Below are 14,725 nucleotides of genomic sequence, written 5' to 3'. Positions count from 1 at the left end.
GAAAACCCTAATAAGTTGACTGAACTAAATTAACTGAGTACACTCGTTGGCTCAATTTAATTGAGTAATGGAGTCTCCCAAAACTTGCATATTTAAGTTTATTTAACTTGCCGGTTGTGTCGACTACCTAAACTGTTCAGTTCACCAAACTTGTCCACTATAAACTGGTGTAGTGTCAGGAAGACAAAGAGTGAGGCTGATCTGAGAGGAAGCTGCAGAAGCACAGGAAGAGCTGCTGCTGTTTAAACAAGAGCTCAACATATATATATATATATATATAAAGCAGAAGACGAGTGTCAGACACACAGAATGGCTGATAGGAGTCCTCTGTTTCTGCTGCTCATCTTCTGGACACTCAGCACAGGTAAACACTGCTGTTCATCATCTACAAGATTATAAACTCAGCACTTCAGCTCATTATTCTGGCTGTTTTAGGAGGCTGTGATGTTTGCAGTAATGGATTGTGAGTCAGTGTGTGACTCTGGACTTCAGTGTCTTATGATGCAGCGGCAGAGTTTAGGCGACATTTAGAGAGTCATTGATTGGGTCAAAATGATTGAGTTTATGTCATGAAGATATTTAAAATCTATTTCTAATATTATATTTTTGTGAGTAATTTGCATTTCTACACATTTTATTTTGACACTGTAAAGGTGATTTCCTCAATATTTAGATGTTTGGATCTCTCAGACTCCAGATTTTCCAGAATCAGTTGTTTCTTGGGCAAATGTCCTATTATAACTAAGAATACATCAATGTAAAGTTGAATAAAAATGATTCAGTTTTCAGATGACGTATAAATCTCATTTTAAACAATTAGACTGATATGACTGGTGTTGTGGTCCAGCAGCACAAATGTCTTTAAACTCTGCTGCAGTGTTCTGTATATTTTAAAAGATTTAGAAAGTGAACAAAACACTGTATTTAACATTTGCAGTGTTCATATTGTTTCAAATGTTTACAGCAGTTTATATGATGGTGTATTTCTAACAGAATTTACATTTTGGAGAAAAATTATAAGCACTAAAATGTCCACTGTATCGAATTAAAGGGTAAATAAATTGCTGTTTTTATTTGTTATGATACAGTGAATTATGACATTTAATATTATGTGTTTCAGGTGTGTTTGGAGCAGGAGACACTCATGTGTTCAGCAGTTCTGGAGAAACTGTTCATCTGCCCTGTAGAAACACTGATCAGTACTGCAGAACATCAGGAACTACATGGATCTACAACAGTCACAGACTGACAGCAGCAGTTTCAATGTTTACTTTAGGGGTAAAGCAGAGAAACTCAGAGAGACTGAATCTGGGCTCTGACTGCTCTCTGATCATCAGTAGAGTCACAACAGAAGATGCTGGACTTTACATCTGCCAACAGTGGAGAGGAGACCAGAAACAAGGACCTAATGCACATGTGTATCTGCATGTTGTTGCTGGTAATTTCCTCCTCATGTGTTCAGTTTAATCAGGGCTGAATTCTGTGTTTCAGCTCATGATTAGTGATTTGTGTCTTCTGTTCACTTTCAGTCTCTCCATCATCATCATCATCATCATCTGATATTCGTCCGGGTCTCTCTCTGACTCTCTCCTGTCGGCTGTTCTCATATTCTGGATTCTCCTGTGATTATTTGTTTAGATCTCAGCATCTTCGTCTGTCCTGGGTGAATGAGGCTGGTGTTGATCTGAACACAGACTCCAGATATCAGATCTCTTCTACAGGCTGTATCATCAGTCTGTCTACAACACTCATCAGTGAAGATGAAGATAAACAGTGGAGATGTGGAGTCTATCAGAGAAATCAACTGAAGACCTCAGACACGTTTACTGTCCACTATTCAGGTCAGAACATCAGACACTTTAACACTCACATTAACATCACTGAACCACAGTAAACCTGACAGAAGAGTCACTCTACCCTAGTAGCAAAGAATTCTGGCCCAGATTTGGCATAAAGCTGGCACAGCAGGCATTCATCCGGCACTGGTATACAGCATGTGGGCCAAACATGGCCCGGGTTTGGCAGAGGTGGCACCGTTTTTAAGGCGGCACACAAGATCTGGGCCAGATGAAAAACATAGTGTTTGGCCCAGATTTAAAAATTTGAAAGTGGGCCATGTGAGTTTGGCCAGTCTTGACCCACATTTAAAATACACTAAAATCATTTTTGAGTAAAGAAAAAAAATTCTACCAATCAGGTCACTTTGAGAAAAAGCGTGCCCATAGTGTGCCTAAAGCGCATCACTCCATGGGTTTATCAATTTCATTGCAATCGTGACACACCAACCTATCTGGCCCAGTTCAGACCCAGTTATGAGTTATTAACTTGGCTGAGACTTGCCCCAGATATGGTCCGTGTTTGGCCTTTGTCTGGAAGCCAGATTTGGTCCAGTCATGTACCGTAATTCACTGCGGCATGTGGGCCAAGCAAAAGCTGATTGTGTGGGCCAGAGCTGGGCCAGAGCAATTTTGCTATGTGAGTAAGTATTAATGAAAATACCTTATTTAAGTAATTTTTTAGTTAAAATCTAAAGTAATAGTTTAGTTTAAATGTATTAGTTATGGGGGGGGGGGTAATAATAGAGAAGGGTCTGTCTCTGGCACATGCACTCTCAGATGAGCACACGTTTAATATATTCTGTCCCGAGCATCTGTCACTCTGACCCGTGTCATTGATACATATTTCCAGCCCTGAGTCTGTTTATAACAGCTGATATTCTACATGTTTAATTTAATGATAGAATCTGTATACTCTATAATAGCCTTCATATTGATCTTGATATTCAGTAAAAGTGTTTTTATTTATTCAGATTAAACTCTGTACATTACAGTTGTGAACTGAAGCTGCTGTTGTTGTGAATATATATACGCTCTGTTTATATCAGCTTACATTTACACATTTACTCTAACTAAAGAACACTGGCAGCATGTGTTTCTCATTATCCATACTGTAAAACCTGGTTAAATGACTGAAGGCCACAACACATCTCTGCTGGTCTCTTTTGTTGAGTTTAATTATAGTTTAGCCTAGATTATATACAGTATAGGTTACTCTGGTCACTTTTTTTAACGAGACATCTACTCAGTTTGTTTTCTTTTACAGCCGCAGATCTGCCAAATACAGCAGAGCCAAAACACGAGAATCCACAAGCAGAAACAGCAGCAGCAGACACAACTGAAGGTGGAGCAGTGTTTCTCTCACATCACTGCACAATACTAGAGTTATAGTGTGTGTTGATGAGTTATTAAACTGATGTTCTGCTGCTGTATGATTAATATTCACCTTCATCTTCTACAGCTGAAGCTAAAACAACACCAGCAGCAGCGACTCCAGACCACAACACAAACACAACAATGAAAAAAACCCACGAAAAGTGTCTCACATCAGAGCTGTATTATGAGTTTATTATGCATTATAATGAGTTATTATGAATGTTAATGAGTTATCTAAATTGTTTTTGACTAAATAAACTATGACTGACCTATATTCATTAGCCTTATTTGGTAACGTTCATCTTTTACAGCTAAAAGAACAACAGCAGCAGCAGCAGCAGCAGTGACTCCACTTCACAACACAAACCCTAAAACAAACAAACCCAGAGCTGCTTCACCTGGGCTCCGTTCTTCGTAGCTCGCTTAAATGATCTAAGATGATTTGGCAGATCCTGGATCTTTTAATCTTGATAACTGATCTCTCGCTAATTTGGTTCTTCAAACAAGTTCGTGAATCAGATTAGAATGTCTGGATGAACTGATCTGAGATCGCTGTGTGTGTTGTGAAGGACAGATCTATCCATCCTCGAAATCATGATCAGCAATGCAGCGATTGGCTGACGGCACAGCAGCGTAATGACATCATCTAATTAATATTCAATTATCCATGTGAGCAAAATTACATCAAATAAGCAGTCGACGGTTTGTTAAGTATGACACGCAATAACTTTACACCTTGTTGTGGGCTGCATGCTTGGCTCTTTCATGTGTCGAGAGCAATTTAGTTTTACAGTTAGAGCGGATTTTCCTCATTATAATAGTATTATAGTAGCCGTTTTTTTAATCGGTGTAAATAATAACTGGATACAAAATACTGGATACATTTTGATGTTGGTAAAGGCGTCTGCAACCTTTGTGAAGCATTAAATCACCGACATATTAACTGTCAAAACATGTTTATGACTGCATAAATATATTATTGCTTTTAAAGTCACATATTGTGCATTTCTATTATACACAAATTGTACTAAAGCGATCTAAAAAGTTCATTTCAATAAGTTTTCTCTAAGTCTTTGTCCTTTCATTTCGAGGGTGGAGATTGCATAAGTTTATTAATATATAAGTTAAAAGTTAATGCATAAGTAATAATATATATATATATATATATATATATATATATATATATATATATATATATATAACTTTATTTATTTTATTAATAACTATAACTTTATATATATAGTTAAAAATATTTACCATTTTCCCAACTGTATATAACTAGTAATGTAGAAAATATCAGAATTCAGCACATACTTTCTGTGTTATCTGTGCTGGAACTGACCCGATCTAATCCTGTTTATGTGAATTGAGCCTGCTCCCGACCAGGAATGAGCAAGAAGAACTGTTGCTATGACAACAACTCTAGGATCAGCTTTGAAGAACGAAACGATCCTGGATCATGTCAAATCGTCAATATCCAAATCCAGCTAACTGAGTAATCCACGTACGAAGAACAGACCCCAGGTCTGAACACTGTCTGACAGACATCAGTGCTTTATTATGAGTTTATTATAAGTATTTATGAGTTATCTGGAGTGTTTTTGATTAATTAAAGTATGAAAGACTAATCTGAATCAATAATGTTCATCTTTTACAGCTGCAGCTAAAACAGCAGCCCTGACTCCAACAAACACAACTATACAACCAGCAGGAGCCTCAATAACAACAGTTCCCCTTCGGGGGGAAATCCAGCACTATAAGTGGATTTGATGTTAAAATCCACGTATGGGAGATTCGGTTCAGAAGCTACTCGTCTGAAAGAGTATTGAACGGGCCAATTAAGAATGAATTGGCAGCGCAAGCCTGCGCAGGTGTGCGGCATATGCAATCAACTGAGTATATAAGCACGCCTGGCGCCAGCAGACGCTATCCTTTTCGCTTCAGAGCCTTTTCTGATCGAGCTTATGAGGGTTCCTCCTGCTGATCTACAGCCATTTCGAGAGAACAATTGCATCCCTGTCCAGAGCGAGTCCACGCAGCGGCAGACGGTCGAGCTGGGTATCTCCCTTGCCTGGCGTCCCTTTGGGTCCGGTCCTCCAAGAGCGGTGCGTATTGTTGCAAATCCTAAAAGAGCAACACAGTCGTGCAGCACGTCCTTTTCAGGATGGCGCTCCGACTGTGCGTTTCTGGTTGCGGGGGTTTCCTGGCTCCGGATGATGGACACGATCACTTCATTACATGTTTGGGGGTCCAGCATGTTAATGTGGTGCTCGGGGGCGGTTCATGTCGTCACTGCGATGCCATGACCGTTGCGCAGTTGAGATCGCGGTTAGCTTTCGTAAGAGAGCGAGCCACCCCAGTTGCCTCCTGCTCTGCAGCGGGCGCTCGGGCAGATCTGAGGGCTTCAGCGAGAGACAATCCGCCGCCCAAGGGCTCGCGGACCTCTCGCTCCTCCAAGCGCTCCATCCAAGCTTCAGGTACTGGGAGTGATCCGTCTAATCAGATGGTAGCTCTCACGCTCGCTGACACCGGAGATCAGATGTCCTTCGCGGCATCGGAGGGTGGGCTTTCATTGTCCGACGATGATCCGGACCCGCTCGCCCCCTCTGGGCAAGCGAGCGCCGTCAAAATGGATCCTGAAGCGGACATGTTGGCTGTGCTTTCTTGGGCTGCTTCGGCCGTCGGGTTGGAGATGGTTCATCCCCCAGCCCCGCGGCCGGACCGACTAGATGGGTGTTACGTAGAGGATCAGAAGGCGAAGCCTTCGAAGCCTCTCGTCCCCTTCTTCCCGGAAGTGCACAGTAGGCTCACGCAGTCCTGGAGGGCACCTTTCTCTGCCCGCGCTGCATCCGCCTCCGCCCTCACCACCCTGGATGGTGGAGCTGCCAGGGGGTATGAGGCGATCCCGCAGGTGGACCGCGCCATTGCGGTCAATCTTTGTCCGCGTGGTGCCCCCGCTTTGCGTGGTCCGCCCCGTCTCCCGTCCAAAGCCTGTAAGTTTTCTGCCTCCCTCGGAGCTAGAGCTTACAAGGCTGCGGGCCAGGCAGCTTCCGCCTTGCATGCGATGGCCACCTACCAGCGCTACCAAGCGCAGGCGCTGGCCGAGCTGCACGAGGGTGGGTCTAACCCAGGCTTGTTACACGAGCTGCGTACGGCGACCGACTATGCTCTCCGGACCACTAAGTCCGCCGCCTGCGCACTGGGGAGGACGATGTCCACACTTGTGGTACAGGAACGCCACCTCTGGCTAAACCTGGCAGACATGCGCGATGTCGACAAAGTTCGCTTTCTTGACGCGCCCATATTCCAGGCTGGCCTGTTCAGCGACACCGTCGGTGAATTCACCCAGGAGTTCAAGGCGGTGAAGAAGCAGTCGGATGCGATGGACAAAGTCATCTATCGGCGGGGCCGTAAGCCCGCTCCATCCCCGGCCGAGCCATCCACCTCCGCTGCTCCTCGCCGAGGGTGCCCGCCAACGGCCGATGCCCCGCCCCCACCTCCGCCTCCGGCGAAGCGGGCGCGTCAAGCATGCCGGAAGCCGGTAGCCCCTCCTGCCCAGGGCGCCGCTAAGTCCGGTAAACGGACCGCGAAGGGTCCCTGAGACAGGCCATGCGGAGAAGAGGAGTCTTGCTCTTTCCCCGCTGGAGGACGGGGCCCAAATTCCAACGGTACTTTTCAGTTCCACCAAAGTTTCGATCAAAGAGCATTTTCTCCCTTCCCCGGATGTGACAGCTCAAGCCCCGCCAGTCTGGGACGCGCTGCCTCTTAGCTCGCAGGGCTTGCATGCTCCGCCAGCAGCTCTCGGGCGCTGGGGGGATGGTCTCCCTTCTCCCAGCCCCCAAGCCCCCTCTCAGGAGTCAGGGTGCGGAGCCAGAGTGAAACGCTCTCCTCCAGCTCTTCTTTGGGACCCTCGCGCTCCCCGGATCAGCACACCCGCTCCTCGCTGCCCCTCCACGGGTACGTCAACGATTGCTGCGATGACGTCATTAGCGAGGGCTCTGCCTGCCTGGTTAGCGTGGGCCAGCCCCTCGCGATGGCTCATACGCACGATCAGACTCGGCTACGAACTACAGTTCTCCAAACGGCCTCCCAGGTTCACGGGCGTGTATTTCACCAGGGTCAATCCCCTGTCCGCCCCTGTCTTGCGAGAGGAGATTGCTGCCCTCCTGGTGAAGGGTGCAATCGAGCCGGTACCTCCAGCTGAGATGGAGAGCGGGTTTTACAGCCCGTACTTCATCGTACCCAAAAAGAGCGGTGGGTCACGGCCAATCCTAGATCTGCGCGTTTTGAATCGCTGCCTTCACAAGCTGTCGTTCAGAATGCTTACGCAGAGGCGCATCCTCCGATGCGTTCGTCCTCAGCATTGGTTTGCAGCCATAGACCTGAAGGACGCGTATTTTCATGTCTCCATTCTTCCACGCCACCGTCAGTTTCTGCGGTTTGCGTTCGAAGGTCGAGCATGGCAGTACAAGGTCCTCCCCTTCGGGCTCTCTCTGTCTCCGCGGGTCTTCACCAAACTCTGCGGCTTGCGGGCATCCGCGTACTCAATTATCTCGACGACTGGCTGATTTTAGCCCACTCTCGGGAGCAATTGACTGCGCACAGAGATGAGGTGCTCCAGCATCTCCGCCCACTGGGGTTGCAGGTCAACTGGGAAAAGTGCAGAGGATCTCTTTTCTTGGGATGGAGCTGGACTCGGTCACCATGGTAGCGCGGCTCTCCGGAGAGCGCGCTCGCCTGCTGCTGAACTGTCTGAGGGAGCTCGACAGCAAGTTGGTGGTCCCACTGAAATATTTTCAGAGGCTCCTGGGGCATATAGCTTCCGCTGCGGCTGTCACGCCGCTCGGATTGCTCCATATGAGACCACTTCAGCACTGGCTTCAAGATCGAGTTCCGAGACGCGCATGGCATGCGGGCACACACCGAGTCTCTGTTACTGCGCTGTGTCGCCGCACCCTCAGCCCCTGGAACGACCCCTCGTTCCTGCAGGCCGCTGTGCCTCTGGGACAGGCGTCCAGTCATGTTGTTGTTTCGACAGATGCTTCCAGCACAGGCTGGGGAGCCGTGTGTCGCGGGCATGCAGCTGCGGGCCTGTGGGTAGGTGCCCAGCTGCATTGGCACATCAATCGCCTAGAGCTGTTGGCAGTGTTCCTTGCTCTCCGGCGTTTTTTTCCGGCGCTGGAGCAGCAACACGTGCTGGTCAGGACGGACAGTATGGCGGCGGCGGCGTATATCAACCGCATGGGGGGTATGCGCTCTCGCCGCATGTCTCAGCTCGCCCGCCGTCTGCTCCTCTGAAGTCACCCGCGGCTGAAGTCGCTGCGCGCCATTCACATCCCAGGTATGCTCAACCGTGCAGCCGATGTGCTCTCACGGCAGCAGATTCACTCTGGAGAATGGAGACTCCACCCAGAGTCTGTTCAGCTGATATGGGCGCGATTCGGGGAGGCCCAGATCGATCTGTTTGCTTCCCCCGAGAACGCTCATTGCCAGTTGTTTTATTCCCTGACCGAGGGCTCTCTCGGCACATATGCACTGGCCCACAGCTGGCCTCGGGGCATACGCAAGTATGCGTTTCCCCCAGTGAGCCTGATCGCGCAGTTAATGTGCAAGGTCAGGGAGGACGAGGAGCAGGTTTTGTTAGTTGCGCCCCTCTGGCCCTACCGGACCTGGATATCAGAGCTCTCCCTCCTCGCGACGGCCCTCCCTTGGCAGATCCCTTTGAGAGAGGACCTACTTTCTCAGGGACAAGGCACCGTCTGGCACCCTCGTCCCGATCTCTGGAACCTCCACGTGTGGTTCATAGACGCGAGGAAGACTTAGGTAACCTGCCGCCCGCGCCTACGCCCTGAAGTGGAGTCTATTCACTGAGTGGTGTGTCTCTCGCAGAGAAGACCCCCGATCTTGCCAGATCAGTGTTGTGCTCTCTTTCCTTCAAGAGAAGCTGGACAGTAGGCTGTCACCCTCCACTCTCAAGGTTTACGTTGCTGCTATCTCCGCTCACCATGACGCGGTGGCTGGCGGCACCGTAAGAAAGCATAACCTCATCATCCGGTTCCTCAGAGGCGCTAGGCGAATTAATCCAACTCGCCCCCCTCTCGCACCCTCTTGGGATCTCGCCCTCGTTCTCACGAGCCTGCGATTTGATCCCTTCGAGCCACTCGATACAGTATCTTTAAGATTTCTGTCCCTGAAGACAGCTCTGCTGGTCGCGTTGGCCTCCATTAAGAGGGTCCGGGACCTGGAGGCATTTTCGGTCAGTGACTCGTGCCTGGAATTCGGGCCGGGATTTTCTCACGTTATCCTGAGACCCCGCCCGGGTTATGTGCCCAAAGTTCCTACCACTCCCTTTAGAAATCAGGTAGTAACTCTGCAAGCGCTGCCCCCGGAGGAGGCAGACCCAGCCCTGTCCTTACTTTGTCCAGTTCGCGCTCTGCGCATTTATGTGGACCGTACTCAGAACTTTAGATCTTCTGAGCAGCTCTTTGTCTGTTATGGGGGACGGCAGCAGGGAAGTGCCGTGTCTAAACAACGTTTATCCCACTGGATTGTGGAGGCCATTTCATGTGCATATTTGAGCAGAGGTCAGCCGCGCCCCCCGGGAGTGCATGCGCACTCCACTCGGAGCGTTGCATCCTCTTGGGCGTGTGCGCGTGGCGCTTCTTTAACAGACATTTGTAGAGCTGCGGGCTGGGCGACACCCAACTCATTTGCAAGATTTTATAATCTGCGAGTGGAGCCGGTTTCCTCAAGGGTGTTAGGTACCTTTGGTGATTGAGGAAACAACTCGGTAGGTGTTGTACACGCTTGCGGTGCCTTTTTTCCCTAACACGGAGAGATGTGCACCCTCCTGTCTGTCAGTAAGTTCCCCATACGGTGAGCCCTGCAGATTCCTCCGAGGCCCCCAGCACTGACTCAGCGGAGGAGTCACTTGCTGGCCCATTACGTAGTAGGTCTGCCCGCTGGTCAGCCCGCGTTTTGGGTATAGGTGCCTGCTATGGCCGATCCCCGCTGGTGATCCCCATATGCTTTTCCGCCACGGTTAAGTTCCCCCCCTGGGCGGACCCGTGCTTTCCCTATCCGCTAACCACCTTCTTATGCGCACTCCCCCTTCTCAGGGTTAGTCCATATGTAATTCCATTTGTTCCCTCTATTGGGTGCGGATGGTCTCCGCAGCGTCCTCCCTACTGGGATGGCACAATTCCCAACGTACTGACGTATTTCCTAGAATTATCTAGACGCTAGCGACTCCCAAAAAAGATACCTATTCCGTAAAACTTCTTTTGAAGTGGGATAAGTAAGGGCCAAGGGCATGTTGGAGGACCTTGCCTCTCATGATTTGGGTGTGTCACGCTTGCCTGACCGCTCTCTCATGGTGGGTGTTGGTAAGGTGCAGTCATTATGGCGCTTTTTAATGGGCTCCCATACGTGGATTTAGAACATCAAATCCACTTATAGTGCTGGAGTTCCCCCCGAAGGGGAACGTTCGAGGTTACCAAAGTAACCCTTCGTTCCCCGAGGAGGGGAACGGAAGCACTATACTCCGTCGCCATAATGACTGTCCCTTAGCTGTTAAAAGTCTCTTCACCTTAAAAGGTATAGCGTCTGCTGGCGCCAGGCGTGCTTATATACTCAGTTGATTGCATATGCCGCACACCTGCGCAGGCTTGCGCTGCCAATTCATTCTTAATTGTTCAATACTCTTTCAGATGAGTAGCTTCTGAACCGAACCTCCCATACGTGGATTTATAACATCAAATCCACTTATAGTGCTGGAGTTCCCCTCCTCGGGGAACGAAGGGTTACTTTAGTAACCTCGAACGGTACATGATGATGATGATGATGATGATGATGATGTAATTGAGGATGTTACTCCCATAATTAAACAAAATGTGCATTAGGAGTCATTTACCTCAAGGATATTAACAATATAGATGAAGATACAGATAATATTTACATTCAGAACGAGATTAACAGAGAGAGAGAGAGAGAGAGAGAGAGAGCGTGTGTGTTGCCTATATATGCATGACTGAGGACATCTGCTGGCCATGCGGGAGACTCAGTGTTCAGTGTTGAGTTAGTGTGTTGTAGTCCTGAATGCTCTTTATCTGACTGAGTGCTTCTGTTGTTCAGTGCTTTCAGTTCTGCTTTCTGCTGCTGCTTTGGCTGTTTTCATCGCTGCTGTTCTGTGTTTGATCCAGCGCAGAAGAAGAGCTGGTGAGTCTCACATTTACTCCAATTACAAACACTTGACTTTAATGAGCAGAAAACAAGAGCAACATTCCTGATCCCTGAGCAAACAACAAAACACCACTGAAGAAGAGCTCATGGCAAACTACTGCTCACAATGCGCACAATGGAGATTCCATTGCTTTTAATGGAGACTCTATTGCTCATGTGCCTCATTTTCTGCCTTCTATTGGTGGCCTGTTAAAAGCAGTCAATCCTAATGGAGAATGTGGCCAAACACAGCACAAACCAGGACAATGTGCTGCTTTTAATGCCTCAAATCTGATGCTCTGGGATCTTTTAATGCTGTCTGTAATGGAAACCAGTAGACTTTCTGTTGTGTTTTCTCCTCAATCCTCAGCAGCTCATCAAAGAGCGAGCGGTGAATCAGCGGTGAGTTCAGTAACGCCAGTCATTTAGATGGACTGATTGATTTAGTGTGTTTAAAGCTCAGTAAAGTGTCCCTCATGCAGTGTTTGTTGTGTAAAGGTCAAAGATGAGAATCAAGTCCACTATCAAACAATCCACATGTCCATTAATCCTGCTGCCAGAGCCCATGTGAGTGGCCCAAATCAGTGATTTCTCCACATCTTCAGGCGGATTGAGTGGATTCAGCTTGATTCTGCTCTTCTGCATTGTGTTTAGGAGCAGACGGAGGATTCAGTCACTTATTCTGAGGTCACTTGTGCTGGGAAAAAGCCGGAGAAATCAGCCAGTGTGAGTAGATTCAGCACAATCAGTGTGTGTGTGTGTGTGTGTGATGATGATGATGATGAGCTGAATCTGTTTCTCAGGATGATGATGGTAATGACTCAGTGACTTACGCCGCCGTCAGCAGAAGAGCTTAATGTGTGCAGAAGAAGAAAAAGAGCCTTCAGGAATAAAGATCAACACAAACAGGCAGAAATCACAGCAGCATCACTGCAGCATTTCAGGAGCACAAGTTTCCCTCAAATGCGCAGATTCAGGACTTTAGTGTGGAGAATTGGAGAGATTTAGAGCAGAACAAACACAGCTGGAATATTACTGCACTGGAAAGAGGACAAAGCAGCTGTTCTGAAGGAGAGAAAGAAAGAAAGAGAGAAAGAAAGAAAGAAAGAGAGAAAGAAAGAAAGAGAGAGAGAAAGAAAGAGAGCAGGAAAATAGGCTGTGTTTGTGGAGGAAAGAGAAGACTGCAGTGGGAGAATTACAGCACTGTCTGTTTGTGTTACAACTTACAATCATCATCTTCATTTGTCTCTTCAACTCATTTGAGGCCCAGTTTTGTCATGTCTTGCTTTATAGAAATGTCTTTTTCATTTGGCACATGATCTCCAACATCATCTCCATGTTTCTAGACTGTATTTGAGCTCCATTCCTTCATGTTGAATCTGCTTTATTTGTGTGCAGGCAGAGATATAAAGCCCTACTTTGCTTTCTACATCACATTAAAAGTACTAAAGTGATCTGATGCTTCTGGAGCAATATTTGACTTCATGTTTGGGGGAATCAAATGTCAAACTAAGAGTCCAATAATGCTTAATTAAAGCTTAATGTGGTGTTGTTCACTTCATCTGTGGATTGAGGCTCGCTCTTTACAGTGTTTACTGTTAATTACAGGTAAAGTGTGACAGAAATGTGGGTTTCTCTGCTTGTTTAGGGACATTAAGACACATGAAGTGTTTTATAATGTCTCCTTTAAATGAGTTAAATGATTGAGCTTGGGTTTGTGTCTTGATTTCAGTTGTGTTTATTGGTTTATAGTAATATGTTGTGTGATTTGTGTTTGTGTATTGGTTATTAAGCTGGACTTCTGATATAAACACTGATGTGAAGCAAATAAATCCTCAATAAAGTGCTTCAGTGACCCTACATTACATCTCTAGATTGTCTTTCATTTCATTTCAGCGCTTTGTGTTTTTCTTTCTGATCATTATGTTGTGACTATTTGAGGGACTTTTATTTTGACACTTCCTGTAGGCCCCATATCAAGAGGAAGGCCTGTGTGATTGTGGAGGGAAATAGAGATGCGCGGATGGGTTATTATTTCATCTGCAACCGCATGACAAAATTCATCATCCGTCCGCCATCCATCCGCAGTAACATTTTTGACCAATTTTTAAAACCGCACCCGCCCGCCATCTGCTGATTGGGCTCTTTATTTGAATGGCTTATTCCTTTTATTAAATGAATGTTTCTTCATTGATCATTATAGAATAGAGAATGACTTTAATGTAGACATGCAGTTAATCCAAACGTGCAAGTCATTAATTGACGACGTTTTGAAGTGACGCTAAAGATACGAGGACGTGTCTTTTCACTTGATTCGATTCCTCAGTCCTTCAGTCTTTTCCTTGCGTCCTTCCCTCATATCCCGGTGGGGTGGAAACACGAGGAAAGAAAGCAAGGAAAGGAAACGAGGATGCACAAATAAGAAATGAGAAGCACCCGAGCTCTCAGAATATCAGCAGTGAACTCCGTCTCTAATCGGCGCACAGGGACAAAAGTAAATAAATAGCCTAAATTAAACGCACTGTACTGTACAACTTTTTTTTATTGTAGCCTAATAGAAAACGCATTGACACATCATTTCAACATGCTGCTATTTAGCCTACTACTAAATGCCTATTTCACTTTATTTTTTAGTAAATAGATAGAATAATAAGTCATTTACATTATAGCCTAATAATGTTTACATTTGTAGTTGTCCATAGCAACCCCAAAAACGTACCTGCTTGCCTTGCACATCTAATTAATGGGCACAGTTTTTCGACTATTTTTTTTATTTATTTATTTTTTATTTTTTGCTGTGGATGTTATTGAGCTTGTAGAAACAACACCAGTTCTGCGACAAGATGAACCTTTATTTATATCTCTATCAGACAATACCTATTTTATATGCCAAAAGAAACAACAGGCAGTAAAAAAATATTAACATAAATATCTTAATGTAGGCATAGGCTATAGTCGCATGCTTTGGCAAACAGTTGAACATTTTTTTAATAAAAACGTCATATTTTGCCTAAACCATCTAGGCTCAGTCACCCCCACAATTAGAAATTAAATTAGAAAAACAGATATGCCATCCCTATTTGAGTGAACATAAAGTCTGACCAGGCTAAGTGCATGTATGACAAGTGCCCCAATAACCCATGGACTTAGGATTATCCCCATTCCCCTCAAACTTGAAGCATAACGAAATACTACGCCAGTTGCGACAAAGAAATTCTGGCAAAATAACCTTAGCCTCGGAACGTAAAAGCGAGGCCAACATGTCTAGAATAGAATAGGCTTAACCAATATGA

The 14,725-nt window shown here is 46.3% G+C and overlaps 1 protein-coding gene across 1 annotated transcript in view; it reads left to right on the top strand.

Moving 5' to 3' along the window:
* Positions 1–188: 188 nt before the first annotated feature.
* Positions 189–14,725, top strand: part of dicp1.19 (diverse immunoglobulin domain-containing protein 1.19) — a gene marked incomplete in the record, with an annotated part of 65,320 nt that continues 50,783 nt past the window's right edge. Inside the window, 9 exon segments of the mRNA NM_001442759.1 lie at positions 189–364; positions 1,121–1,437; positions 3,526–3,610; positions 11,343–11,429; positions 11,803–11,834; positions 11,931–11,999; positions 12,087–12,158; positions 12,236–12,418; positions 12,619–12,648. Of these exon segments, the coding sequence (NP_001429688.1) occupies positions 310–364; positions 1,121–1,437; positions 3,526–3,610; positions 11,343–11,429; positions 11,803–11,834; positions 11,931–11,999; positions 12,087–12,158; positions 12,236–12,289 (771 nt within the window).

Source organism: Danio rerio, chromosome 3, assembly GCF_052040795.2.
Source record: "Danio rerio strain M-AB ecotype USA chromosome 3, GRCz13ab, whole genome shotgun sequence".
Lineage (NCBI taxonomy): Eukaryota > Metazoa > Chordata > Actinopteri > Cypriniformes > Danionidae > Danio > Danio rerio.
The sequence above is the reverse complement of the archived record's forward strand: the minus strand, read 5'-3'. Positions and strand labels throughout refer to the sequence as shown.